Below are 25,509 nucleotides of genomic sequence, written 5' to 3'. Positions count from 1 at the left end.
TCTCTCTGGTACTCCAGCTTCCTCCCACAGTCCAAAGACATCAAGAGGGGACGAGGCTGATTGATACTCTAAATTGACTGTGAGTGTGAATGGTTGTCTGTCTGGTGACCCATCCAGGGCGAACCCCACCTCTCGCCTGAAGGCTGCTGGGATAGGTTCCGCCCCCCCCCCCCAACCCTTAACAGGACAAGCAGTAGAAAATGGATGAAAATCTGATTGTTTTCATTTCTCTGTTGAGGTGTCTCAGGCAAAACTGCAGATCCTGCTGGAGGAACTGGGTCAAATCACGTGTAAGACAGAACTATCAGCCACTGCCCACCAACAGAGGGCGACAGAGGACCTCAAACTCTGACAAGGACAACTTCAAGACGATTGGGAACATTCGGCAAACCCAGATTCACAAGTCTGAAGAGATCCTACAAACAAACTGCAGCTGCTCACACCATTGTGGAGGTTCTTCTGACCAGAGCGCTGGAGGACGTGAGAGGTTAAAGACTCAACTCAACAAAATGAAACACATCAACAAAGCAACCACAATATTGAGTTCTTTCCAAAACTGAGTTTATTTACAAAAACTCATTACCTTCACCAAGGAGGTGTTTTCGGTAAGTGGGTCTGTTTCCGTCCTGACTCGGCCCCTGGACCACAAGACATACCAATCTGAGGTTCTGAGAATATTCCTGTCTTTTATTTGATCGAATAAGGACAAGATAAATGAGGAACACTCGAGTAAAGGAAAGCTACTAGCTGAAAAAACAGAAAATGGCACCGATTGAGGGTTTCGAGAAACAACTCAAGCTGATCAACTTTCTCAAAAGACAAGTTTTAATCTGGGTTTCAAATTAGTCCCTATGTTTTTTTCAGGTGCATTTAGGAGCTGTCAAGCTGCTGTTATTCACACACAACAAATTTATGAAAGCTCTGGACCGGGGCAACTCAAAATTTTAAGTGTTGTTTAAATATAAACTTTGAAATAAATATTCTGATAACAATAACAGTTAAAATGTTTATTAGCATAAATTACACAATCTGAAAGTGGAAATTTATGAATGGTCCCCTAAATGTAACAAATACTTTTGTAGTATTTCCACTGAAATTTGCATCTTATTTTACCGAAACCTCAAACTGGTCAAATCTGGAATCATTATGGAAGAAACTTCAATCTTTGTCTTCGTCCTGCTCAGAGACACTGTCTTCCCAACGAGTCTCAAAGTTTTTCCTGAAGTCCTCATCGAAGTGTCCCAGGTCATCTTCACGAAGCAAACCCTGAAAATGGTTAACAATGATGTCATGCACTTGCTTGATCAGTACAAGATATAAAACTGTGTAAAAGGAAACCAGCCTCACACCTGTGGGAGGTATCCAAGAAGCTTTGTTGCGTGCAGTTTAAGAAGTCGTAACCTCTCCTCTTCGATGATCTTCCTACGTAGCGCCTCCCTCTCCTGCTCAATTGCTTGTTCTTCAGCCCTAAGCTCCTTCACAACATTCAAATGGTAGAAGTCACAGTCAAAATTCTGCATCTGCATATGATATTATGAACAAGAACAAATCACACAAAAGTTTTAAACTACATCTTGAGATTCTGTGTTACATATGAAATATTGGTGAGTAAACTTGACCACCTTATTCCAAGTCAAACATTAGACTGACAGAGCGGACGGTTCATACCATATCAGCCTCCCGCTGTCGTCTTCTGTCCTCTATTAATTTCTCCACCTCACGTTTGTGCTCAAGCTGCTTCATACGTCGTTTCTGGGCATTCATCTGCTCGATCCGGTCATCTTCTGCAAACTTAGCCATACTTATCTTTCGGAATGTCTCCTCTTCCTCTTTTTTAGCCTGCCTTCGCATCTCTTTGAAAGCCATTTGCTCCTGAAAGGTCTGCTGCATCAACAGCCTCTGTCGAATTTTCTTCTCCATCTCCTCCTGTTGGATGAAGAGTTACAAGCACCAGAGCAATTGATAGTGTCATCATAAAAATAATGCCTGATACTGTTGTAATTATATCATAACATCATAATGATAATTGTCCTTTAAATGATACACCACAGACTGTGTTGCTTTAAAAAAAAAAAAGTGTTTAAATATGGCTTGGTTTCCATTAATTGTTATGTTTTCAAATATCAAGTCAAGTTTTAGAGATGCTTAGAGAGTTAATAGATTTTCCCAAGAGCTGGCATTTCAGCATGGTTGTTTTTTTCTTGAGGGGTGTTAATTACAAAATGTATCTAAATGATTATGTTTTTATTTATTAATCTAAATTAATCACATATATCAATTTTGGCCACTTTGTTTAGACAAAAGGCTAAACAATCAATAACAACAATCCAAAGTACAATATAAAATATCAATTGATGTGTTATTGTCACTGTTGTGATCCCAGCTGATCACTATTTCGAAAGTGTGACAGAACACAAACGATCTTTACAATTTCTCTCTGCCTGATCGCCTCCTCTTGTTCCTCCATGTGAAGCTCCTGGCGGATTTTCTCCATCTCTTCCCGCTGCTGCTCCTTCTCTTGAAACTTCTTGGCGAGCTAGTGGAGAACACAGAAGATTGTTGTCTCTCCAGCTGACATAAGCAGATATATGAATGAGCATTTAAAAGACTTGTCTCAACTATTCCACGGTGGTGCTCCTTTGCTTCTTCTCTCTCTCGGATCTTCGCCTTTCTGCTCTCCTCCATCTGCTGCTGATGCCTGGCAAACTCCATGATTCGTTTGTTCTCAGCTTCCATCTTTTCTTCCTCCAGTCGCCTCCACTCAGCCTGCAGTCTGTTGAACTCTTCAATGTTCTGTTGAATGGCTCTGACCTTCTCCATTTTCAGCTGTCTCTCCCTTCAAGAAAAATAACATTATTTTTCACCCAGTCACATATATTCATTAATTATCTCCCCCAGATCTGATTGACTGAAAGACGTCAAAGGGGTTCCTGGAAGAATTAAATATCAATAAAATCTGTTAATCTCCTCTCTTTAGTTTGTTTGCATGCTTTGTGGTTGGGATGTAAAATGTATGATGATAAAAGCTCACCTCTGATCCTCTTCATAGATCTTCCTGATAATCTCATCAACCATGAGCTTCTCCTTGAGGAACTCCTCATACGCCTCCTGTCTCTTTTGCTCCCTCTCCACCAGCTGCTGCTCCAAATCCCTCTGATACTGTATCATCTCCTCATGGCGTCTCTGCTCCTGCTTCTGCTTCTGAGCTTCTGCTTGCTGATGTCCTCTCTCTAACTTTTGGCTGAGCTCTGCCTCCTGACGCTAATGTGGGGAAAATGATGTATGCAGATTATAGACTGTATGTGTCACCCATGGATTATTTGATCCAGGAATCTATCCTTCAAATTATGATTAAATTCATGTTTTTAGATATGCTGATGTGTACTGTGGTGCAAATGTATCTTCTGTGCCACACATTGACGAATATCAATTCAAATGCCAGGGGCATAGCTCTAACTTCCTGTCATTACACCTTTCAGGCTGTCAAATAAAAGTGGTGGGTTCAACTGATCTATTTATGTGATTTATCAAGCCCCAGCTGTGGTTGGGATGCACAGACCGTTGAATTCAGTCCTGATGGCTCTGCTTTGTTTTTCATCATCAGGTCAGGAGAGATACTCTTTTGGAACTTCCAAGCACCCAATGAGCAATGAAGACAGAGCTCACCATGATCTCTAACTTCCTGGCTTCGTGCTCGGCAATCTGTGCAGCTCTTTCCCTGTTTAAATACACCGACTTCAACCTGGATTCTAGTTCACGAAGCTCCGCGCTGAAAGAAACATTTAAAGATGAAGCAGAAAGAGGGGTAACAGGACAGTAAATAGTAATACAAGTTATATGGTGTGTGTGTGTGTGTGTGTGTGTGAACCTGTTCTCTTTAATATGCTGCCTCATTTTTTCCTCCCTTTGCTTCTCATGTTTGATGCGAGCCAGCTCTTTAGCTATCCTCTCTTCCTGTTCAAGCTGCTTTTCCCTGTTTATTCTCTCCTCCTCTGCCTGCAAGGACAATGCAAACATGATTATCTGCATCTACTTTTAATAAATACTTTGCTTGAACCTTAATTGCATTGTTCCTATCACTGCTTCAGTTGAATATTTGAGCTTCATGCTGAGTGTAAACCACAGGGCTGACACATCCCATTGCATAGTTGCTCTCTGCTCATCATTTATCTCAGTCTAATCTTGAAGCAGGATTTGTGAAATCATAACAAGCTATTGAGTCAAATCAGGGACAGTATACAACTTAAATGTTTTCCACAAAGAGCACATACCTTTAGCAGAGAGATCTCCATCTCCCTCTCCTGAAGCTCTTCCTGGATCTGCCGCTGGTGTCTCTTCATTTCGAAGCGCTCCTCGTCCCTAAGACTTTGTTGCAGCTGCCTCTCCCGGTCCAGTCTCCGGGCCTCCGCCTGTCTGTGACGCTCCTGAGACTGGATCTGAGACAGCAACCTCTGCTGCTGGTGGGACATCCAGCGGCGACTCTGTCGCAGTGAGACACAGAGATAAAACTAAAACCGCTCAACCGTCACACATGCTAACAATTGGTAAATTTTCAGTATTGCTAGCAGCTATCATGCTAACTCGTTGCAGGTTTACCATGTTTGTTGAGTTGTCCGTTGATGTCTCTATTAGTTGTTTTCAATTAGTTCAACTCTATTTGACCTGAGTTTTGTTGACAACTTTTCTCCAATTAACTAAATTTAGGTTTGACCTAGGTTTCCTGGATTTTTTTTGTTGTCACGTCGTTGCCCTGGGAACGCCGCGTCTTTGCACACTCATTAACAGCTGAGCCACTGGCGAATAGATATGAGCGTGCCTGTTGACGTCAGATCCGGAAAGCGTTGTCGAGACAGACTCATGTTAAGGGTCTGGAAGAGGTAGAACAATTATGTAAAACAAATTTCATAGTGATATCAACACACAAAAAAGACTAAATAGTGCACAAGAGAATGAAAATAATATTTTTGTAAATACGACAGTCCAGGTCTTTTATTAAAAAAATGTAATAAAGAAAAGGAGCAAGGCTTTAAAAGAAAGGGTAGTATTTTACAGCAGTATTTTATTTGTCTTAGAGCAGAAAATATATATATATATATAAATATATTTTATAAATATATTTTTCCGGAAATTTCTCAATTGGCAAATGTACAGTGCCATGTTGCTAAGTAACGTGAACTGCGGTTGCTTTCTGTAACAATGGCTGAAAGAAGTTTGGTTAAAAGTGTCCAGTGTGTCGTCTCGAAGGTTCGTACCAATGTTTTCCCAGAAACCTCGTGTAATATTGGCAAATGTTGATGTCTAATCTGTTATTTGTTTTCAACAGGTGACTGTTCAAAAAAAAAAAAGAATCGCAAGCTAACGCCATTAGCTTAATTACGTCTCCATTGAATGACCGACTTCTCTCTTTTCGAGCTGGCACAAGCTAAGTTGATCCTGAGTTAAAATAAGACAAAAGTTTAACATCACAATATACGAGAACGATAAAGTCAGTGAACGGTCGATGACAACTAGACACCAAACAGAACATAATACAGTGCTGCCGTTATAACACCTGTTTACTTTATTCCAGACGTTTACAGCAATACTTTAGTTGTCTCAGTAAAGGCATAATATAGGTTTTGAATTCGGTAACGTTTTTATGTTCAAAATATTTCCTGCACAGTCACTTGTATAGATTTGAGTTTTTTTCTGTAAATTATTATGATATGGATAGAATTTTGATAGAAGCCTTTTTGTGGGTATGTAAGTCGAACTTTAATCCATAAAATCTGTATACACATATGTATACACACACACACACACACACACACACACATATATATATATATATAAAAATCCATGCAACAACCTTTATTCCGACAGGTATTTTATTGCCAGACGTTTCCAAACATCAGGAATACTCATCTTAAATGTGTGTTTAATGAGACTGCTTTGTCTTGTTAAGCCCAAGAAACGCCCAGCATCTTGCAAAATAACTAAGAAATCTAAGAGGGTTGAAGTAAAACCACAAACAAAATCTGCCTCCGGTCTACCGAAGGACACCATGGACCTTGATGCAAAAGAAGAGGAATACAAGTAAGTCCACAATGGAAACGGTTGAGAGTAGTAAGTGTATTCCTAGAGAGGATTATCTCTTGGTTTAAGGTTTTTTTGTTGTTAAGAAATAGCTTTTTTGTCAGCTGACTTCTTCATCAAACCTGACAACTAATGATAGATAATTATGATGTAGGTGACTAGTTTGTTTTTGGAGTTTACATTTCAGAATGTCAGAAACTGTTTTTGAACCAGCTTTGGACTACAATTGAGGTATACAGGTGAAACTTACATTGCCGTTTTTCTCTCTCAACAGAAAAAATACATTTTGAACTAATACAGCATAAATAGAATATGTAAAAAAAAAAAAAATCTTTGAATACATAAAAACTAGCCATTTTTTAATGTTGTTATTTGTCTTTTTTCCATCAGACTCCTAAATGCCCAGCTGGAGGCCAAAACTGCAGATATAGTAAAACAGGCAGAGCAACTCATGGTAAGTTTTTTTTTAAAAACATATTTACATCATTTGGTCGTTTGTCGTTTTAGTTAACAAACATGTAAAATACTGAGCAGATAACAGGCAGACTGAATGTGGCTCTTGGTGTTTATGGGATTTTAGAGAGACCACAGTGAAGTTCTGTCAAAACCCCTGTCTACTCTCCTGCTCATGGATATGGAAGATGAAGAGGCTGCTGGGTAAATAAACGTCTCAGAAAAACTCAGCTCAGCTCAGATAATTTGTCTTTAGCTGTCTGTCTATATTCCCCTGCAGGATAAAGTCTTAACAGAACATTTATTTAGTATTTCAGAGATTTCCTTCAACAGACACTTTGCAGGGTTAATTTGTTCCAAATTACAGTACTTTGTCTCTATTAACCAAATGTTTGCAGAGGTAGTAACCAAAGAAATGGGTCACATTGACATCACAAAACACTGTTACAGGAAAACAAGGAAAGGAGAGTCACTTTAGATAGCATCAGTAAGGAAGGTTGCTCACCAACCCTTTGAACGCAGTGGTCCTCAAGTCCTGGGTTGGTACACAAAAGCGGTTCACAGAACAGTTTTGAGTTGGTCTTGGAGATGTGTGTGGAAAAAATATGAGGGAAAAGGCTTTTTTTTAATCGGGCCCAGATTGGACTATTTTCATCTCATCTATTTGAGTGGTTGAGAATTTTCAAAGATTTAGATCAAAACTTGTCATTAAAGAAGAAAGGGTTGGTCCTGAGTCTGGACCAGTTGAAAGCCCCTGCCCTAAAGCTTTGCTCATTGCTTGCTTGACATCAGAGCCCCCGGGGAGTCTCCTGTAGATGGTTTAACAGCTGTAGAAGAATCTGCTGAACATTTTCTGTCAAAGACGATACGTTGGACAGAGAAGATGAACGACCCTGAAAATGCTTGTAACGCTGGAGACAACGAAGGACCAGGTAATTTATTTTACTTTGCAAAAAAAGTCAAATTAGTTTTGTAGCCAGTAACAAAGATAAATTTATTATATTTTCTGCAAAAAATTACTTAAGGTATGTCCTTTTTTTCTCATGTATCCTGAGCTCATTGAAGACATTTTTCTTGTTATATTTTACATTGCCATTACATTTAAAAAAAAAGGAACCAGACTTAATGAGTCAAAATGCATATTTTTATTTGTATATATTTTTTAATATCATATTATATCTCATTATTTTCAGTATTCTGTTTTGGTAAGGTGTTTCAGATGCGCATATACGTGTTTATAAGGCAAAACTTCGGATCATGCAAGAGGAACTGGATCAGCTCTCCTGTGAACATTATAAGAAGGTACGAGAGCTTGAAGTGTCACTGCCCACCAGCGGAAGGCGACAGAGGACCTCAAACACTGACACACTATTCATGCATAACAACTCTGACTTTTCCTTGCAGGATGATGAAAATGCGAAGCTCAGTGCAAAAATTAAAGAGCTTGAAGAAGAGCGAGCCAGACTGAAGAAGACTGTGAACATTCAACAAACCCAGATTGAGAAGCACCGAGCTTTAGGAGAGGAGTCGACCAAAAAATGCGACGGCCTTCAGCTGCAAGTGTCTGGTTTACAAAAGGTTCATGTCAATGACAGAAACAGTTTGAGAGCCTTTTTGCAATGCATGACAATGGACAGCAAAACTAGTTCAAGCAATCTGACTCGACTGCACTGTGTATCTAGGACATAGAAAATCTGAATAGATCCCACAAACAAGCTTCAGCTGCCCACAGCACAGTGGAGGTTCGTCTGACCAGAGCACTGGAAGAGGTGGAGAGGTTAAAGACTCAACTCAACAAAATGAAACAGATCAACAAGGCAAGCACACTTATATGTTCTTTCTTAACATTCATTTATGTACAAATTTACATTCGTCTCATCTTTTGTTTCAGACAGCAGTGTAATTTAATGGATGGATTCAACTGTAGCAGATTTATAGGGGTGGGGGTAGCTCCTGGCATTGCATGCCCGGGACCCACCTTAATTTTAAGCATTTTGTGGCTCCTCCCCTGGACCACAGGACACACAAATCTGTGGCTCTGCTAACACTCCTGTTTTATTCCGTTAAATAAGGACAAGATACATGAGGAACACCAGAGCAAAGAAAACCTACTGGCTGAAAACAAAATACTGAAAAAACAGAAGATCGAACTAATCGAGGGTTTCAAGAAACAGCTCAAGCTGATCGACATTCTCAAAAGACAGAAGGTTAGGTGTCCCCTTCATAACTGTAATAATTAACATCAGTAGCTTAATTTTTATTGTATATCTTGTTTTTCAGATGCATTTGGAAGCTGCCAAGCTGCTGTCATTCACAGAAGAAGAGTTCATGAAAGCTCTGGAGTGGAGCACCTCATAAACATTTAAGAGAAATAAAAATTCTGACTAGACAAAACATTTATTGGTAAAAGTACATGCTGTAATAACTTAGGAAAGGAATAAATAAGATAATATTGTCTTTTGTGCTGCTCATTACATTTATGGTGAAAAGGCAGAATTAGATAAATGAGGGCGATTAGACAAATAAGACAAACTTCATTCATCCAGTACTCAGAGATTTCTGTTGTTACAGCAGCATAGGGGGAAAAAGACAGAAAATAGTGCAAGGAAACTTCAATAAGGTTAAAAAAAAAACAAGTTAAAAATACATATACAAAGAGAATAGTAAACTGGATAAGTATATATACAACTGTTAGTTTTGTATTGCACATATATAGACGCGCACTGTGGAGCGCTGCTCTTAAGTGGTTGGGCTCTCTGGGGTTCACGGTCTTTGGAACTGGAACCACACAGGAAGTTTTCCACAAGATGGGGACCCTCTGCAGATGGAGACTCAGGCTGAAGATATGCAGAAAAACTCTTCCAAGCTCATCTGCACAGTCTCTCAGTCGCTTGGAGCTGAGGCCATCAGGACTGGTAGCCTTCCCCACTTTGATCTTTTTAAGCTGCCTCGTCACCTGATCAACAGTTATGGAGAGGCAGGAGAGGGGGTGGATGATATCCCCTGTGGTGCCGTTTGGGGAGGTAGGTGTAGATAATAGAATGGTGTGGAGGTGAGAAGAGGAATGGGAGGAGGGAGGGAGCAGGAGCAGAATCAAATCTGTTTAAAAAAACAGATTCAGTTCATTGGCCCACTCCTTTTCTGAACTCTGGGTCCCTCCTGCTGTTACTGCTGTGGCCAGATATGGTCCTCAAGCTTCTCCAGACCTCCCTCTGTGGATCTGGTCTTGTAGCTGCCCCCCATCTCTCTCTTTACCATCTTCCATCCATTTTCTTCAACTTATTCCTGTTGAGGGTCACGGGGGGGGGGGGGGGGGGCTGGAGCCTATCCCAGCGGCTACGGGTGAGAGGTGGGGTTCACCCTGGAGAGGTCACCAGTCCATCACAGGGCCAACACATAGAGACAGACAACCATTCACACTCACAGTCACACCTACGGTCATTTTAGAGTATCAATCAGCCTCGTCCTCTCTTGATGTCTTTGGACTGTGGGAGGAAGCTGGAGTACCAGAGAGAACCCACACAGGGAGAACATGCAGACTCCACACAGAAAGATCCTGTGATGGAGCCGGGACGTGAACCTGGAACCTTCTTGCTGTGAGGTGACAGTGCTGACCACTGCACCACCGTGCCGCCTTGAACCATCTTAAGCAAATCCCCAAACTTAAAAGCCCTCTTCTTGTCATTTAGGAGGGCTTGCAGATCCGGGGTGACCCACAGCTCGTTATTAGAGAAAGAGAAGGTCTGGTGTTGTCTACACAGATGTTTCTGTAATCTGTGGTGCAGTGGGTGAAGCTGTCAGTGTCCGTCCCGTGTGAACTGCAGAGCACCTCCCAGTCAGTCATCTCCAAACAGTCCCTGAGTGCCATACCTTGTTGAACACAAAGTAAATGTAATAACTGACGGAAGTGAGAGTGAAACCTTAAATAGCTCTTAGATTTATGCTCAATTCGTCCCTCAGTCACTCAGAGAAATTAATCTTTAACAATGTACTTGTTGGCATGGCTGGTTCATTTGTTCGTCTGTTATTGTTAAAATTAAACAAATGTGAATCAGAGGGCAGATGATTTCTGTCTGTTGTTCTGTCATTTCAGACCCTCAAATTTGGATGTGCACCTCCAGGTGGCACCATCGATTAGCTCGCCAAGATTGATGCTGATTGAGCGAACGGTTAATTGAGATCAGCGATACACAGTTAGATGGCTGTTCGCCGATTTTCATTCTCCACCTTGGACTCTAACACACCAACATCAGAAAGGAGACATCCAGCCTCACCACAACAGGCATCTTCTTTGAGTTATCTTTATTTTAAATTTACATTTGACATTAAATTCTAAGCTGTTTATAAAGCCATCTCAACCAATAAACTAGTGTTATTCATTAGGGGGAAAAAAAGGGCGTTTATCCGCTCAATAAATATTTAAAACTTTTTTTCCTTTTTTACAATTCCAAGCCTATCTTAATGGCTGGTTGTAAATAGTGCCAACTAAAAAAAAAAGTTTATCCACGAAAGTTCTGCAAATTATTTTCCTTCCTTAATATGATTTCTTCCTTCTGGTGATTTATACACCATTGCCACAGACTCGTTTGTCTCGTATGAAAAGATTTATTCATGTAACAAATTACAGGAGGAGAGCACTGATCAGAGGAGAAACACGAGGGAAATGTATTCATTTACAGTGCAGTAGATACTTTAAAGTCTACAGATACTACATGTGTGATTTTACACACACACACACATATACTCTGAAACCCTTTTTATGATTTTATGACATGAAGATTGACATGTGATATACTAGGCCACACACAGGAAACAAAATAGTGTTATAAAAATATTTCCTGACGTTCTGGGAGTATGCAAAAACTAACTCGTTCCATTGCATTTTTTTACAAGCGAGCACTTTCAACCCTTTTTTTTTTTAACTACAAACCTGCCACCTCTTCCCACAGTCCCATATAACAAAGTAAGTCTGCTGGTGGACAGTACATAGATGTGTTTTTATTCAGAGGGCTGATGGTATCTCCCATCTAATGGCTCAGCAGCATTTCTTTGTCCCCCCCCCCCCCACCATCTTCATGTATTACAGTCATAATAACAACCGTTTCCTTGATGATTATTTGAATACTTTCCATTCTTTTTGTGCACACATATTCCTAAAGGGCTTGAAGGGATTTTAAGCTACACAGGGATATTCAACTGGCTACAATACCTCAGAAATGTAGGGAAAATATTTCTGCCACAAATCAAGAATTGTACTTCTTCAACTTTTGTTTTCATTATTTGTAGGTCAAACATTACGAAGTAGATTTTAACATTTATCCATAAAATGACATAATTAAAGAAGACAGAAATAGATGCTCGTTAGTAAGTTAAACTCAGCCTACAAAAAGGCCAATGAAGTCACCTTAAATCAAGATAGCCCTGTGAAACAGGAATAAATCAAATTCAAACCTAATTATTTCAGTATATAGGATACTGAAAGAATGTTTAAAAAAGGAACTTCATGCAGCACTGAAATTGCACAACGATCCCCACTGAATATCTACATTCTTTGCCACCAGGTGGGACTTTTTTGGGAAAATCTGGTGTCATTATCAAACATGTTAATCCAGGTAAATCAAACAATCTTGACTGAACCTGGAGCTGAGAGAAGGGTCCATCCTGCCATGACAGATGGGGAGTATTTGATATTTGTAAGAAATATATAATGAGTTCACTGCTGTTGCTGCTCTGCTGTCTCCTGCTCAGAGACAGTCAGAGAGGTGGGGGGCTCCTCTCTGACATCCAGGATCTCTGAGTTCCCCTTGGATTTATCAGCCATTTCTAAAGCCCCATCCAAAGTGCAGAAAGATGATGAGCCAGGGAGGGAAGATTCCTTCAGTTCTCCCGGAGAAGAACTTTCAATAACACTCTTCTCCTGATTCCCTCCTGCTGACATTGGTGCGGGTCCTGGTTGTTCAACAGTGGGAAAAGTACAAGACGGAACACAGTCAACTACTTTCAAGTCACTTTCCTTTGGTCCTCGAGTAGGTGCTGATGTCAAGATGCACACGACTTTTGCTGGCTGTCCCAAGATGGGTTGCCTGCATGAAGGGGGGAAAAAAATCATGCTTTGCATTTAAATCCAACCTGTAGAAGAAGCAGTACTATCTACATCCAGCCTGCAGTAGAAGTAGCGGTCCTTGAGTAGGAGCTGGTGTCAAGATGCACAAGACTTTTGATGGCTGTTCCAATACCAGTTTCCTGCATGAAGGGAAGAAGAATCATGCTTTGCATCTATTGTCTCCACTTCTGGGAGCAGTAGTAGGAGCAGTAGTATTATCTACATCCCCACCTCTGGGAGTAGTAGTCATAGTAGAAGCTCGTCGCTTTGGACAAAAGCGTCTGCTAAATGAAATTGTAGAATTGTAGAAGTAGTATTATCTACACCCCCATCTCTGGGAGGAGGAGTAGTAGTAGTCGTAGAACTATTATCTACATCCCCATCTCTGAGAGTAATGGTGGTAGTAGTAGTCATTATCTACACACCCACCTCTGGGTGTAGTAGTAGGACTAGTATTACCTACACTCGTCTATAAGTGGTAGTATCATTGACACACGTATATCCCCACCTCTAGGAGTAGGAGGAGGAGTAGTAGTATCATGTACATTCCACCTATAGGAATAGGAGTAGTGACAGCATTAGCATTATCTACATTCCACCTGTAAGAGTAGTAGTAGTGGTAATAGTAGTAGTATCTGCATCTCGCCTATAGTAGTATAATCTCAAACTCTGCCTGTAAGTGTAGGCTTAGTTGTCGTAGTAGTATCTGCATCCAAAATAACATCTTGTAATCTGGAGGGATTGAGTTCAGCCTGGTAAACATGACGGTATCCTAGCCAGCTCTGGTATCTCTGCCATCTCCAATATCTGAGTACGAGACACCACATGGGGCTGATCTGAGGCCAGCCACAATCACACACTCAGACCGCAAGATGCCAATGGATGATAGAAAATTACTGTCTATCTCGTGTTATGAAAGGCGCCCACAAGTACAATGTATTATTATTATCAATGTATGAATTCACACATTTGACCAGACACATCCTGATTTATTTGCATCCATTCAGTTCTGTGTTGTGTTTTCAACCTGTTATCCTCTGGCTAGGTTGAGCACATTCCATCCTTTCATGTGTAAAATAGCTCAATAGCCTCTCATGTAGACAGCACAGAGTCATTGCTGAGGGCTCTAACTGAAGAAAAAGGGAATATTAAAAACAGCATTGGAGCACCACTTTGTGGGTATAATAAATGTTCTTCTAGGGTTCTCCAAACATGTTCCTTGGATGACAGAAGATGAACGGATGTCAAGATGTGATGTAGGCTGCAATTGTTTCTACTCACACTTCATCTTTGGCGTTAATATCTGCTGGGTTAAAAACAAGAGATACCCTTTTCAAGAAACTTGCAAAAACACAAAATAATTGACATGGCTTGGGAGGCACAAGAGGAGAAAACACACATGCACACACACACACACCTTTCTCCTGAATGACTTTGCATAAATGATTTGGTCTGTCAGTTAAGTGTTTGCTCATCAGGTCACCACCAGATGCATCCACGAGCAGGTCACAGTTGAGACAGACCAGTGTGAATCTGCAGGGAAGAGAAAAACGTTGGGTTTGCAACTACACATCGACAAGTTTGTTCTTTCATTTCATCAAACTTACTTAGAAGCAGATGAACGTTTCTTGTAATCCAATTTGGAGAATCTGCTTTTGTTGACGGTGCTATGGAATCTGATAAGAGGGCAAAGAAACAGCAAGAAGGATTTGACAAACATACGCTTGGGTTCAAACAAAGAGCCTGAAATAAAGATTGAGAACCAATTACTCACCTTATCATATGATTTCCAATAGAAACTTTGCAACTTGTCCGATAGGTGCATGCACCACAATTTGAGGTGATGGGGAAATGAGAGAAGAAATCATCGACCTTTGTGTTGCACTCGATGCACGTGTACAGTCCTCTGCCTAATCTGAAAATTGGAAAAGGAGAAAATGGAGCAAAAAGGTTCAAACAAACCGTCTGGCATTCATGTTAAAGCCAATTTCTATTTATAGGCCCAATTTCCAGATACTGCAGTAGATCAATTAGTTTTGTTAATGAAACAACTCTTATTAATTTCAACTATTTGGGATGGTGCATCATGCGAGATGCAGTGAACCATTGCTGACGTGATTCATTCTACCAGTCTGAACTATTGTGCCACTAACCCATCATTTTGTCTTGTCCATGTTATGTGACTACAGACAAGAATATTTTTGATTACTCAGACTAATTAGACCAATATCACACTCATTAGTTTCTAAAATCCCCCTATATCTGCTGGTTTATATTTAACCGGTTTAATGAAGAGCGTCTGGAAACATAATTGAAAAGACAATTAGCATCTTTGTGTATTTCAGGACTTTAATAATGTCCATTAATTTGCGCTCAGCCTGTCATGAATACCCAAGAGCTCCATTAGTGCATCCTAAATGATTCAAAGAGCCCACATGTTGACATTCAGGGGATTACAGACGGGCCCAACCATTCATCAAAATGAACCAAATAATCCCTAGCATCTACATATGTGAATATTTCAACTCTATGGACAGATGGGATGCAAACAACATACAAATAAAAACTGCAAATATATAGTTACTAACCTGATTCATCAAGATAGCAATTTTTTTTTTGTTTTCATCTGAAATAATAAACAATTAAAGAGTTTATGCGGAAATAATGACCTTATGTGCTTGAGTGACAGGTTAATCTTGGAGGTGCGACTGACATCCTTCTTGTCCTGAGGAGTCTTGGCTTTTCCCGCTCCTGATACATTTAATTTAGTGGACAGACTCGCTGGAGGTTTGCTTTTCTGATTCAAGCCCAGAGTGTCTGAACTAACAATGAAACCAGATCGATCTGGGGAGCTCGGCAAATGTGTTGTCTTTCCAGTGAGGGAGGCTCGAATGGTAACCTGAAAAGTTAAAGGGAAAACTGACATCAGTATAGTTTTCTATTTATGTGAACTGGTTATAAATAAGTCATAAGAACAACAACAAAATTAAGTGGCACTGATGTAATGACAGGGTCGAACCTTGGTCCCTGGAGGAAGACCCTCCAGAGCTCTCGGTTTCCTGAAAGTTTTGTGGACGTGAGTCCTGTGTTCCACTTTCTCCTTGTAGGTGAGGAAGTTCAGTCTGCATTTTCCACAACGATGGATTCCTTTTCTCTGAAGAAGAAAACACATTCGAGTGAATAATCAGGAAAATGGGTTACTGGTATCATTAGTATAAGTAGTAGTACTACTAATTTGAGTGATTTCATTTAGATTCACTGAATGAATATGATAATCGTGAGAGACATGATCGTGGAACTAATCATAGGTCCTGCCTCTGAATTCAAGTAGTAGATAAAAGGTGAAACGCAGAATCCTACCTGATGTTTCATGTAGTGCTGCATGTACATGTGACTACTTCTAAGAACTTTGAGGCAGAAGGGACACAGTAGGTCTTTTGTATTTTCATGTACATTTCGGAAATGTGCCTCCACATCTGAGAAGAATGAGGACCTATAATTGCACACCTGAGGAGAGAATGAGAACAAAACATCAGCATCAGTGAGTGTTTTGCTTTAAACTTGAAACCAAACCACAACTGAATAACAAGTGTCCCACCTGGCAAACATAGGGCATCTCCCCAGGCTTGTGGTTGTCCTTCATGTGCTCCAGGAGCACTTGCTCTGATTCGAATGCCAGTTCGCATATCTTACAATTTGCTTAAGAAGAGGACAAAATTACAAATTACAAACAAAGCTGTCAAATGAGCTGCCGAGACCATTTTGAAACGTACTTGAGGATTCGATGGGGCTGTGAGCGCTCTCAATGTGGCACTGCAGCTGGAATGGAGTCATGTACTGACGGTAGCAATGCTGACAAGTTGTGTGGCTTTCCCAGCTCTCACTGTTCTGCTTTTCTAGCTCAAGGTGGTGCTTCATATGATTCATGAACCTAGAAAGAAGGGTAGAGATGCACGCACACACACACGCACGCACACACGCGCGCACACACACACGCACACACACACACACACACACACACACACACACACACACACACACACGTCACTTCACATTTGAGAGCTCATGAGTGATCAGCCAGCATGCTTCTTTGGTGAAGTGCAATAAACGAATAATTTTAATACAAACGCTGCACACTAAGAAATCCCAACACTATAACAACACTACCTGAATGCCAGTTAAAACTGAAATACATTAACTTTCAGAAATATTGACAACTGACAAAAACCAACGAACAAATCACTTTAAGACAACATCTGGGCTGTTGTTTTGGCTATATTTACACCCACTAGAAAAACAGACTGACCCCTGCCACCACTGCAGGTGGAAAAGTTCCAGGTGCACTATGTTCTACATCATGAATGCCTGAGAAAACAGGGCAAACAAAGAGTAAAACTGAAAGCAGCTTGGAGGGCAGTGACTGATTCTTTGGTTACTGTGGTATTTCTTTTATTTCTTTTGCTTTATCTGTTTTCAGACTTCGCCAACTTAACAAAGACAAAGTGCAGATCAGTTGAAATTGAGGCAGAGAAAACAAAGTTAGCAGAATTTAAATGTGTCATAGCAAACTTGCCACATTCACCAGAGTTTTAATACCTGGAGCGGATTGCTTCCTGTGTTCACAGCAGGGTCATTCACAGGGATCGAATCCTCAATAAATCATTTCCAGACAGATTTTAGTGTTTGTTTTTGACTGAGGGAAAAGGGTATTGACCCTTCATGATCTCTTCAAATCAAAAAGCTGGGAAAACATTTTAAATTCATAGCCTGTTTCTACACACGGTGGTTGGGGTCCAGGTCCCAAAGGTTTTCAACAAGATGAATGGAGTATTTTCAGTGCACCTCACTTTCTATGCATGTGTAATGACTGTTATAATATCAGCAATTACACAGAGATTTGTTTTGCCTAATGATGCAGTGCTCTGCGGCGCCTGCACAGCTACCTGCCACTGCTGCCCTGATGAGGCATGGCCCATTTCTCAGCCCGAGCATTCTGCTACCTCAGCTCCCCTAATAGAAATCTTGATGCGATTGAACTATGACCTCCACTGTAAGAGAGCCTCCGAGGTACAGATGTGTTTCCCCATTAAAAGCAGCTTACAGAGGCTTTTGTTGCAGTGTTCTGGAGTAAATGTATTAATTCCCAGGAACAGTTTTTGCACCAACTAAATGAGAACAGATGTCATTTTTCCATTTTTCATACGGGAAAACAGTCTGATGGTGTCATCCATCTGAGAGGCCTGAGACTGTGTCCACCTTTGCTTTATTGGGACTGGACAAACAACCTTTTCAGCAGGCTATGGTCTGTTTTTTACAGAACTTATTATGGCACCTTGTGAGTCAAGCCAACACCATACAATGGAAACTAAAGTAGCTGTGAAACCATCACACAACATGTTCTTGACCTATTACAGTGACAACGATCATCCTCTCTGGTTTTACACCCACACTGACTGGGAAAAGTCCCACTGCTAGTCACCCCAGGATTCTTCCAAAAATCTGACACTGTCAACCCAAGCTTGTTGTGGTAGCAACCAAAGAAGCCTTCAACCAGAAGGACCTCAGTGTCTCCCTCTGTGGAAGAGGAGGTGATGGGAAGAAAAATGGCTGAAGATGAAAGAGAAGGGGGAGGTATATCATAACTGATGATACAAGAACACGTTACAGTACCTGATGTTGTTCTTTAAAACTTTCAAACAGCTCTGGCACTTGAAGGTGGTGTTGGTCTTCAGCCCCACCCTCTTGTTCCAATCGCCATCAAATCGGCCATAGTAGAAATCTGACACCAGCATGATGCGCTTGTGTCCACCAATGTTCATGGCTGACGGGACCATACTTTCCACGCTGACACAACAAGTCTGAAATATGAAAATGTTTCACATTCACCAACAGGTATGTTAGTGAACGTTTCTATGGTAACGACACAGGCATCTCTAATGAAGAAGTCGTCAGCCCAGGCTTCAGTCAGTAAATGTTTATGAGTTCCATTTAATATGGAAGACAAGTTTTATACTCTACAGGCACAGAGCAGGTGATTACTGCTCAAAACTAATAAGTTAGAGAAGTTGCTCAGTTCACCAACATGACATCACACTAAAACATGATGCACTGAACAGTGCAGACCTGAGCACTGTTGCTATGAACTTCTGATTCATGTCATACAATGTTTACAGGCTACCTGAGCATCCTTCATTGTTGCTTCAAGAGCACACTGTCTGAGGAGCTTCCATGTATTAAGACTGGATGAGACTTGAACTTACCTTCATGTGACATTTCAGGGTCTCCGGCTGAAAGAATTCCTCTTGACACCTTGAGCACTTTTTCCTGAACGTCCCATTTTCCACTGGGTCAGTAACGTTTGCTTGCCCTGCAGACGATCGTCATAAATTCAGAAAGAGCAAGATCACGGGCACGCACGCTTCAAGCCTGCTCATCAAACAGAGATGAGTTTGCACCAAAGGTTTTCAAAGTCAGGAACGTTAATGAGGAAACGTGAACACCGATTCATTTTGTGTTCCTTCTGTTTTCTGGTTTCTCTAGTTATCAAAAGTTACTTTTACATGGGAATTCTGCAATACCCCCCTAAGACTTACTCTGCCATTATGATGCTGTACATGTTTAATTAAACAATGCTGGCATCATGCCAAAACAGCATGTGACGTTACAGCCTCCCAGAATTCCACAACAGAGTTGTGATGAATTTACTCCACAGCAGCTGTCCCTTTCATACAGCTACCGATCCAGCACTCTGACTACTTCCGCTGCCAGATCACAAGTGTTACAATCTGTTCCTGTGTACATTTTAATAGATACTGCCTGCACAGCCTGATATTCCTGTACCGAATCTGCTCTGTAAAAGGGGCTGAAATGATATCACAATAACAGCCAAAATGTCTGCAAACTGAGACACTTCAGAGTCACAGTAGTTTTTGGACATGTTTCTGTTGTGTTGCTTTCCCACATTGGAAATTAATACATGGGGCAGCTCTTTTTATGTAATTATGATCAAGTAGGAGGTTATGTAAATCAACTATGTTTGGCTACTTTGGCTCAGTTGTTGAGTGTCTCTGGAATCTAATAACCCAACTTCATGGCCTAGGCATCCAGGAACTTGGCAAGTAAACTGAGGGTGGGGTGAGGGGAGGCCCACTGCTTCAGACTTTTTAACCACTTAGCAGCACTGATGTTGCAGAAAACCTTTCTGTAACAGAAACTTACCCAAATCTAACTTTGTTTTTTTTGTTGCACTGTCATCTTGCGGTGGTGGCAAAGCTCGTTTCAGTATGATTTGATCTGTATGAAATCCAAATATAACTTGCATGTTAATCACTGTGAGCTGGCAGATCTAAGAATGGAAAGTACAGAGAAACATTTAAAAATATACCTGTGTTATTGCTATTGGACATCACAGGCACAGAAACGGTCTGAAGAGAGGTGGGCCGGTTGACTTGCAGCATATTGGGTTTGGTGGCATACACGGCAGGACTCTGGACGTTAGACAATGTCACAACATTGTTCGTGATTTGCTGCACTCGAGGCCGATGGACAACACCAGGGAGTACTGTGCCTGTAGCGACCTGCTGAATGAGTCGCTGTTGACCAGCTGGAGGACAGAACATACACAACTTTAATGGCAAATTTAAAAAATGACAAAAACTTCAACCAAATGTCCAGACTACAATTTAACTGACAGGAAGAATGTGAAGATACTGTGAAGAGGTATGTTACACACAGCCTCACCTGGTACGATTGTGAACTTTGTCCCAGGAGGATACTGAGATCCAAGTGTGGCAATGAAGTCGCTACTGTTTGCCAGTTGTGGGGAAGTGACAATGAAGCCCTGAAAAAAGTTAGAATCCATATGTCAACATACTGGAATATAAAAGGTTACAAATATATTGAATAAATCTAACACCAACCCCACCTGGTTATTGACAATAACAGGTTGTGGAGCCAGAGTAAGACTGGGTGCAACAGTATTGACTGCATTCCCAGTTATGTTCAACGGCAGCATAATGGGTGCAGGCTGAGGCGTAGGACATGAGATGTCTTGTTTTCCTGCACTGTCCTTTTGAAGAGGTGTCGGGGTGGGCTTGTTGTCCTTTTGGTTATTAGCTGTAAAGGGTACCATAAAAAAGAGGACTTTAATAGGATGTTTTATCTTTGGATCCACATCACCTGAAACAACCTCAAGAGATTTTGAGCAGCAACCCACAGCAACAGTGAAGAGCAAGCCAGAAAATGAAAAACAAACAACAACAAAAAAAAACTACCTTCTAAATGTTTACATGTTAAAGCACATTTTACGATTATACAATGACATACGGAGCACTCCAACGAAAATAGGTTCATCATCATCATCCTCTATCAAGTGAACTTCTGGCGCTTGTTTCTGCCATGGTTCCAGCTCCTCTTCCACACATTCCATAAAAAGTTCAGACATGATGGACCTGCACCAGGAAAAAACAATGCCGACTGTATTAGCATTACTCATTGTAATCTTGAAAATACACCTCCAGCAAAAATACACAAAGCCAGGAGAATTACGAATACATGGACATTTTTTTTGTTTCTATTGAAGACATGATATGGCAGGCGTAAAGAAATAAATGAATAAAAAATGCAGAGAACTTCAAATCTTTCATTTGTTGTCTAATTACACAAGCCACTGATACAGTTAGTGGATTTAAATGCACGTGGACTGATGAGAGAACTCTTGAACTTTGACAATGTTTACTGCAAAACCAGCATTTCACATGGTGGTCAGCAATCTGCTTTTTTCTTAAATCAGTTTCCTAACCTTGAACCAAGGCTGGATATATAGCAGGAGGATATCAGTCTTCTCAGTCTGGTCAGCTATGGGTGTCGCTCAAACATAGCTGACATGCACTCCTAAGTCAAAAGTTTGGATACACCTTCTCATTTAATGTTTATGTCCATGACTATTTACATTGTAGATTGTCACTGAAGGCATCAAAACTATAAATGAACACATATGGAATTATGTAGTAAAGAAAAGTGTGAAACAACTCAAAACATGTTTTGTATTGTAAATTCTTCAAAATTCTTGCTTTGATTACTGCTCTGCTCACTCTTGGCTTTCTCTCAATGAGCTTCATGAGGTTGTCACCTGAAATGGTTTTCTAACAGTCTTGAAGGAGTTCCCAGAGATGCTGAGCACCTGTTGGCTCTTTTGCCTTCACTCTGTGGTCCATCTCATCCCAAACCATCTGGATTGGGTTGAGGTCAGGTGACTGTGGAGGCCAGGTCATCTGGCGCAGCACCCCATTACTCTCCTCCTTGGTCAAATAGCCCTCACACAGCCTGGAGGAGTGTTTGGGGTCGTTGTCCTGTTGAAAATCAATGATGGTCCAACTAAACACAAACCGGATGGGATGGCGTGCTGCTGCAGGACGCTGTGGTAGCCATGCTGGTTCAGTCTGCCTTCAATTTTGAATAAAACCCCAACAGTGTCACCAGCAAAGCCCCCCCACACCATCACACCTCCTCCTCCATGCTTCACGGTGGGAACCAAGCATGTAGAGACCATCCGTTCACCTTTTCTGCGTCGCTCAAAGACCCGGCGGGTGGAACCAAAGATCTCAAACTTGGACTCATCAGACCAAAGCTCAGATTTCCACTGGTCTAATGTCCATTCCTTGTGTTTCTTGGCCCAAACAAATCTCTTCTGCTTGTTGCTTTTACTTAGTAGTGGTTTCTTAGCAGCTCAAGGCCTGATTGGCCTGTTTGGATTCTGAACAGTTGGTGTAGAGAGGATTCTGCTACTGAATTCTGTGTGGCATTTATCTGAGCTCTAATCTGAGGTGCTGTTAACTTATGATTTCTGAGGCTGGTGAAGGATGAGCTCATCCTCAGCAGCAGAGGAAACTCGCGGTCTTCCTTTCCTGGGGGGTCCTCATGTGAACCAGTTTTGTCGTAGCGCTTGATGTTTATTGTGACTGCACTTGAGGACATGCTCAAAGATTTTGCAGATTTCCCGACTGACTGACCTCCAGTTCTTAAAGTCATGATGGGCCGTCGTTTCTCTTTGCTTAGCTGACTGGTTCTTGCCATAATCTGAATTCTAGCAGTTGTCAAACAGGGCTGTCAGCTGTGTTCCAACATGACCTCTGCAGAGCACAATTGATGGTCCCAACCCCATTAAGGAGGCAAGAGATTCCACAAATGAACCTTGACAAGGCAAACCTGTGAGGTGAAAACCATTTCAGGTGACGACATCAGGAAGCTCATTGAGCGCTGTCAGCAGAGCAAAGGGTGGCTACTTTGAGGAATCTAAAATATTTAACATATTTACAGTTATTTAACTTTTTTCTTTGCTACATAATTCCATATATCTTGCTTCATACATTTGATGTGTTCAGTATGTATCTACGATGTAGAAAGAAGTAAAAATAAATGGATAACATTGAATGAGGTGTCCAAACTTTAGACTAGTAGTGTACATGCCTGCATTTATTTTCTTTCAATGGAATAACCAGTTGCTCAAGAGGGTGTTAGATTATGTGTTTTCAGCCTACATCTCAATCCACTGGGTTGCCCTAGTTACTGCTGATTTTAGAAGGTCCAAGAAGTATCTTTTTCAAGCTCAATTCAACCAACTGAACTATCTTCATCCCCATATTATAAGATTTGCTGCCTAAGAAGACTTAACTACTGAGTTAATCTTTCAGGAAGCCAAGTCTGCTGTGTTTTAACTTTGAGTGATCCAACAACAGTCAAAGAAAATCTCTTTCATTGGCGCTTGTATTTCTGGTATTGGGTGTTGGGCAGGTTGTGTACAGCAAGTCTGAACTTGCAGCTTGCACAAACATTGTGAGTCAAAAGGTAAAATTACAGGCTGCAAAACCAAAACGAAGAGCTAAAATAGCATTAGCCTGCACCATAAAACTGAAGAGGAACTAAAGCAGCGCAAAATTGATGCTAATTTCTGTAGCAGTCACATTGGATTATCAATTTCGACACTATTTCATTACCTCCAAATGGCGAAAGGAATTTGCGCTATGACATATTTATGTCAAAAGCGAGCAGGGAGGGGTGAATGGATAATGATAGGTAACAGTAATGGGAGCTAATAATGGAAATGTGATCGACCAGCGCATAAAATGTGTTTTATAATCATTGCCGATCCTGACCTAAAACTAATCTATTTTTAGTGATGCTTCTAACAAATAATAAGTAACTAACGGATATTTTCTTACAAGTCCCAGTCAAAGATGTTAGGGAATAAACATGAGTCCAGTTTTTTTTAGCATTACGTTACACTTGAATCAAATTAGACGTTTGTTCCACGTTAACAATTCACGTTACAATGGCCATAGTTGAGGTAATTAACATAACATACAATGTTGATGCTACCAATCTTCGAAACCTTTAATAGCCAGCAGCTCTCCTACCACTAGCTAGCATTAGCATCCTGATTATGCCGTGGGGAGCTCACGTTCAGCAATGCTGTTTACTGTGTTGTTAAGTTCGCTTGGTAGCTAACGCTAACCAGCTAATGGCTTGTGTTTTCGAATGCCAACCCTGCCTACATACCCTGTTATACGACGGAATTTGATTCATAACTACATAACCAGACTTCTACAGCTTTACCACAATATTTCATCAATATCCAACGTCGCATTATCAGTTGTTGTTCACCGTAAAACGTAATTGCTAAGCGCCGTTAGCATGTTGTCATGGTCTGAGTAGTGGATAATAGGACAAAGACTGCACTCAGAGGGGCTTTTTTGTCCAGGGGCGAGTTAGTTCAAACCTACCTCTCTCACAACCAGCACCAATACCTAAAGATTCTAGACACCAACTTCAGTGCGGTCCGAGGGCCGGGAACGATGGAGTTCGGATCATGCAGATCTGGTGGTCAATTGCGGTGGAGAAAAGGGGCATAGCTGTCGGGCCGACGCGGCGGAAACAGTCTGCGTATGTCCGGACCAATCAGACTACGAGGCGCGATTCTTTTAGTACACAGGATCAGAGCAACACAAGCAAATAACCTCAAATGACCAAGCGAGCCGTTATATTCTTTGTGACAAGCTTGTGGCTCATGAATGATCTGAATTCCTTTTGCTATGTCGTTTCACAGAAAAAAGTGTTGCTGAAATGTGCCTCACAACTGAAGTGAACGAATTTGGCCCTGACTAAAAACATGGCATCATCGCTGCAAGCTGGAAGACTCCCTCACATTCACAAAAGCTTTTAATATGTCATTAATTTTAGAGACTGGTGATGAATGTAGGCACACGCTGCCTTATAAATCCAAAGCGATTTTTATTTCTGTGTAAAAACAAAAAAAGGACACATGAATTATCACATGAAACATAAAACAATATCTTGTCCTGCTCCATCGTGTTAATCTCTTTTACTAAGGAGTCAAATGATGCATTCTGAGTTTCAGAAAAGGTTTATTCAAGATTTCCTGAAAAACCTACCGGTATATTGGATTAGGCGCTCACATCCATGGGCCCCTGTGTCCACCCAGGCAGCTCCACTCCATCTTTTGTGAGCACCACAGAGAGAGGCGCCTTATTTTTGGTTAGGAGTGACTGTGTGGTCTAAGAGTCTGTTTTTGATTCGGTCTCTAGGTGGAAAGGTCTCATACAGAAAATCAACAGATGCAACGCTGCTCAAATGTTCCCTGAGCTCAGCTAGTCTTGGATGTGGTGCTTGGAGCTCCTGAGGCAGACTGGGATAAAAGAGCCAGATGTTGAAAAGTTTACATAAAATGAAACAAATTTAATTTCGACTTCATGCATTTATCTCTGCCAAGGAGGTTAGATTTTCTCACTCATCTGTTGCTTTGCTGGTGGACCAATCTGATTTTCACTGGACTTGGTGGAAAGGTGTAGCATTGGGGAGGA

General features: G+C 41.1%; 3 protein-coding genes across 12 annotated transcripts; 1 reads left to right on the top strand and 2 right to left on the bottom strand.

Moving 5' to 3' along the window:
• Positions 1-593: 593 nt before the first annotated feature.
• Positions 594-4,806, bottom strand: mns1 (meiosis-specific nuclear structural 1). Its single transcript, XM_086184141.1, has 10 exons — positions 4,597-4,806; positions 4,272-4,481; positions 3,869-3,996; positions 3,667-3,769; positions 3,032-3,261; positions 2,620-2,836; positions 2,429-2,536; positions 1,669-1,926; positions 1,350-1,475; positions 594-1,266 (listed from the first exon to the last, which is right to left on the bottom strand). The coding sequence occupies exons 1-10, from the start codon at positions 4,597-4,599 to the stop codon at positions 1,159-1,161; spliced, it is 1,491 nt and encodes a 496-aa protein (XP_086040267.1). The 5' UTR covers positions 4,600-4,806; the 3' UTR covers positions 594-1,158.
• A 273-nt stretch (positions 4,807-5,079) lies between these two features.
• tex9 (testis expressed 9) lies at positions 5,080-8,974 on the top strand. Of its 4 annotated transcripts, XM_086184181.1 has the most exons (11): positions 5,172-5,244; positions 5,324-5,343; positions 5,945-6,075; positions 6,466-6,529; positions 6,656-6,732; positions 7,321-7,460; positions 7,739-7,830; positions 7,933-8,106; positions 8,211-8,345; positions 8,601-8,735; positions 8,809-8,974. In XM_086184181.1, exons 3-11 carry the CDS (start codon positions 6,044-6,046, stop codon positions 8,884-8,886), a joined length of 927 nt encoding a protein of 308 aa, XP_086040307.1. In that variant the 5' UTR covers positions 5,172-5,244; positions 5,324-5,343; positions 5,945-6,043; the 3' UTR covers positions 8,887-8,974. The 4 variants fall into 4 exon arrangements, with proteins under 4 accessions (XP_086040290.1, XP_086040307.1, XP_086040281.1 ...); XM_086184164.1 differs by lacking the exon at positions 5,324-5,343 and having other exon boundaries at positions 5,080-5,244; XM_086184155.1 differs by lacking the exon at positions 5,172-5,244 and having other exon boundaries at positions 5,324-5,344.
• A 2,030-nt stretch (positions 8,975-11,004) lies between these two features.
• znf280d (zinc finger protein 280D) lies at positions 11,005-24,582 on the bottom strand. 7 transcript variants are annotated; one of them, XM_086184078.1, is made up of 18 exons: positions 24,412-24,582; positions 20,957-21,081; positions 20,556-20,746; positions 20,372-20,471; positions 20,016-20,234; positions 19,850-19,924; positions 18,892-18,998; positions 18,302-18,489; positions 16,405-16,562; positions 16,230-16,330; positions 15,992-16,138; positions 15,651-15,785; positions 15,301-15,530; positions 14,406-14,546; positions 14,239-14,307; positions 14,049-14,164; positions 13,913-13,937; positions 11,005-12,611 (listed from the first exon to the last, which is right to left on the bottom strand). In XM_086184078.1, the coding sequence occupies exons 2-18, from the start codon at positions 21,072-21,074 to the stop codon at positions 12,242-12,244; spliced, it is 2,490 nt and encodes an 829-aa protein (XP_086040204.1). In that variant the 5' UTR covers positions 21,075-21,081; positions 24,412-24,582; the 3' UTR covers positions 11,005-12,241. The 7 variants fall into 7 exon arrangements, with proteins under 7 accessions (XP_086040204.1, XP_086040213.1, XP_086040221.1 ...); XM_086184087.1 differs by having other exon boundaries at positions 11,006-12,611; positions 13,913-13,934; XM_086184095.1 differs by having other exon boundaries at positions 12,460-12,771.
• Positions 24,583-25,509: the final 927 nt, after the last annotated feature.

Source organism: Aulostomus chinensis, chromosome 2 (genome assembly GCF_037954235.1).
Source record: "Aulostomus chinensis isolate RoL2024-O1b breed Wild chromosome 2, RoL_Achi_v1.0, whole genome shotgun sequence".
NCBI lineage: Eukaryota > Metazoa > Chordata > Actinopteri > Syngnathiformes > Aulostomidae > Aulostomus > Aulostomus chinensis.
This window is presented reverse-complemented; position numbering and strand designations above follow the sequence as displayed.

What these genes read in the sequence shown, in the direction of transcription:
- mns1 (XM_086184141.1), bottom strand. An exon ending in AGGAGCACCACCGTGGAATA is followed by an intron (nt 2,537 to 2,619) that starts GTTGAGACAAGT and finishes GTTCTCCACTAG; the next exon opens with CTCGCCAAGAAGTTTCAAGA. An exon ending in CGATCAGGCAGAGAGAAATT is followed by an intron (nt 1,927 to 2,428) that starts GTAAAGATCGTT and finishes TTCATCCAACAG; the next exon opens with GAGGAGATGGAGAAGAAAAT.
- tex9 (XM_086184164.1), top strand. Translation starts at nt 5,197, where the DNA reads ATGGCTGAAAGAAGTTTGGTTAAAAGTGTCCAGTGTGTCGTCTCGAAG. An exon ending in GCAAAAGAAGAGGAATACAA is followed by an intron (nt 6,076 to 6,465) that starts GTAAGTCCACAA and finishes TTTTTCCATCAG; the next exon opens with ACTCCTAAATGCCCAGCTGG. An exon ending in AAATGAAACAGATCAACAAG is followed by an intron (nt 8,346 to 8,600) that starts GCAAGCACACTT and finishes CCGTTAAATAAG; the next exon opens with GACAAGATACATGAGGAACA.
- znf280d (XM_086184078.1), bottom strand. Translation starts at nt 21,074, where the DNA reads ATGTCTGAACTTTTTATGGAATGTGTGGAAGAGGAGCTGGAACCATGG. An exon ending in CCCTGAAATGTCACATGAAG is followed by an intron (nt 18,490 to 18,891) that starts GTAAGTTCAAGT and finishes TTCATATTTCAG; the next exon opens with ACTTGTTGTGTCAGCGTGGA. An exon ending in CAAAGTCATTCAGGAGAAAG is followed by an intron (nt 13,938 to 14,048) that starts GTGTGTGTGTGT and finishes TTTTTAACCCAG; the next exon opens with CAGATATTAACGCCAAAGAT.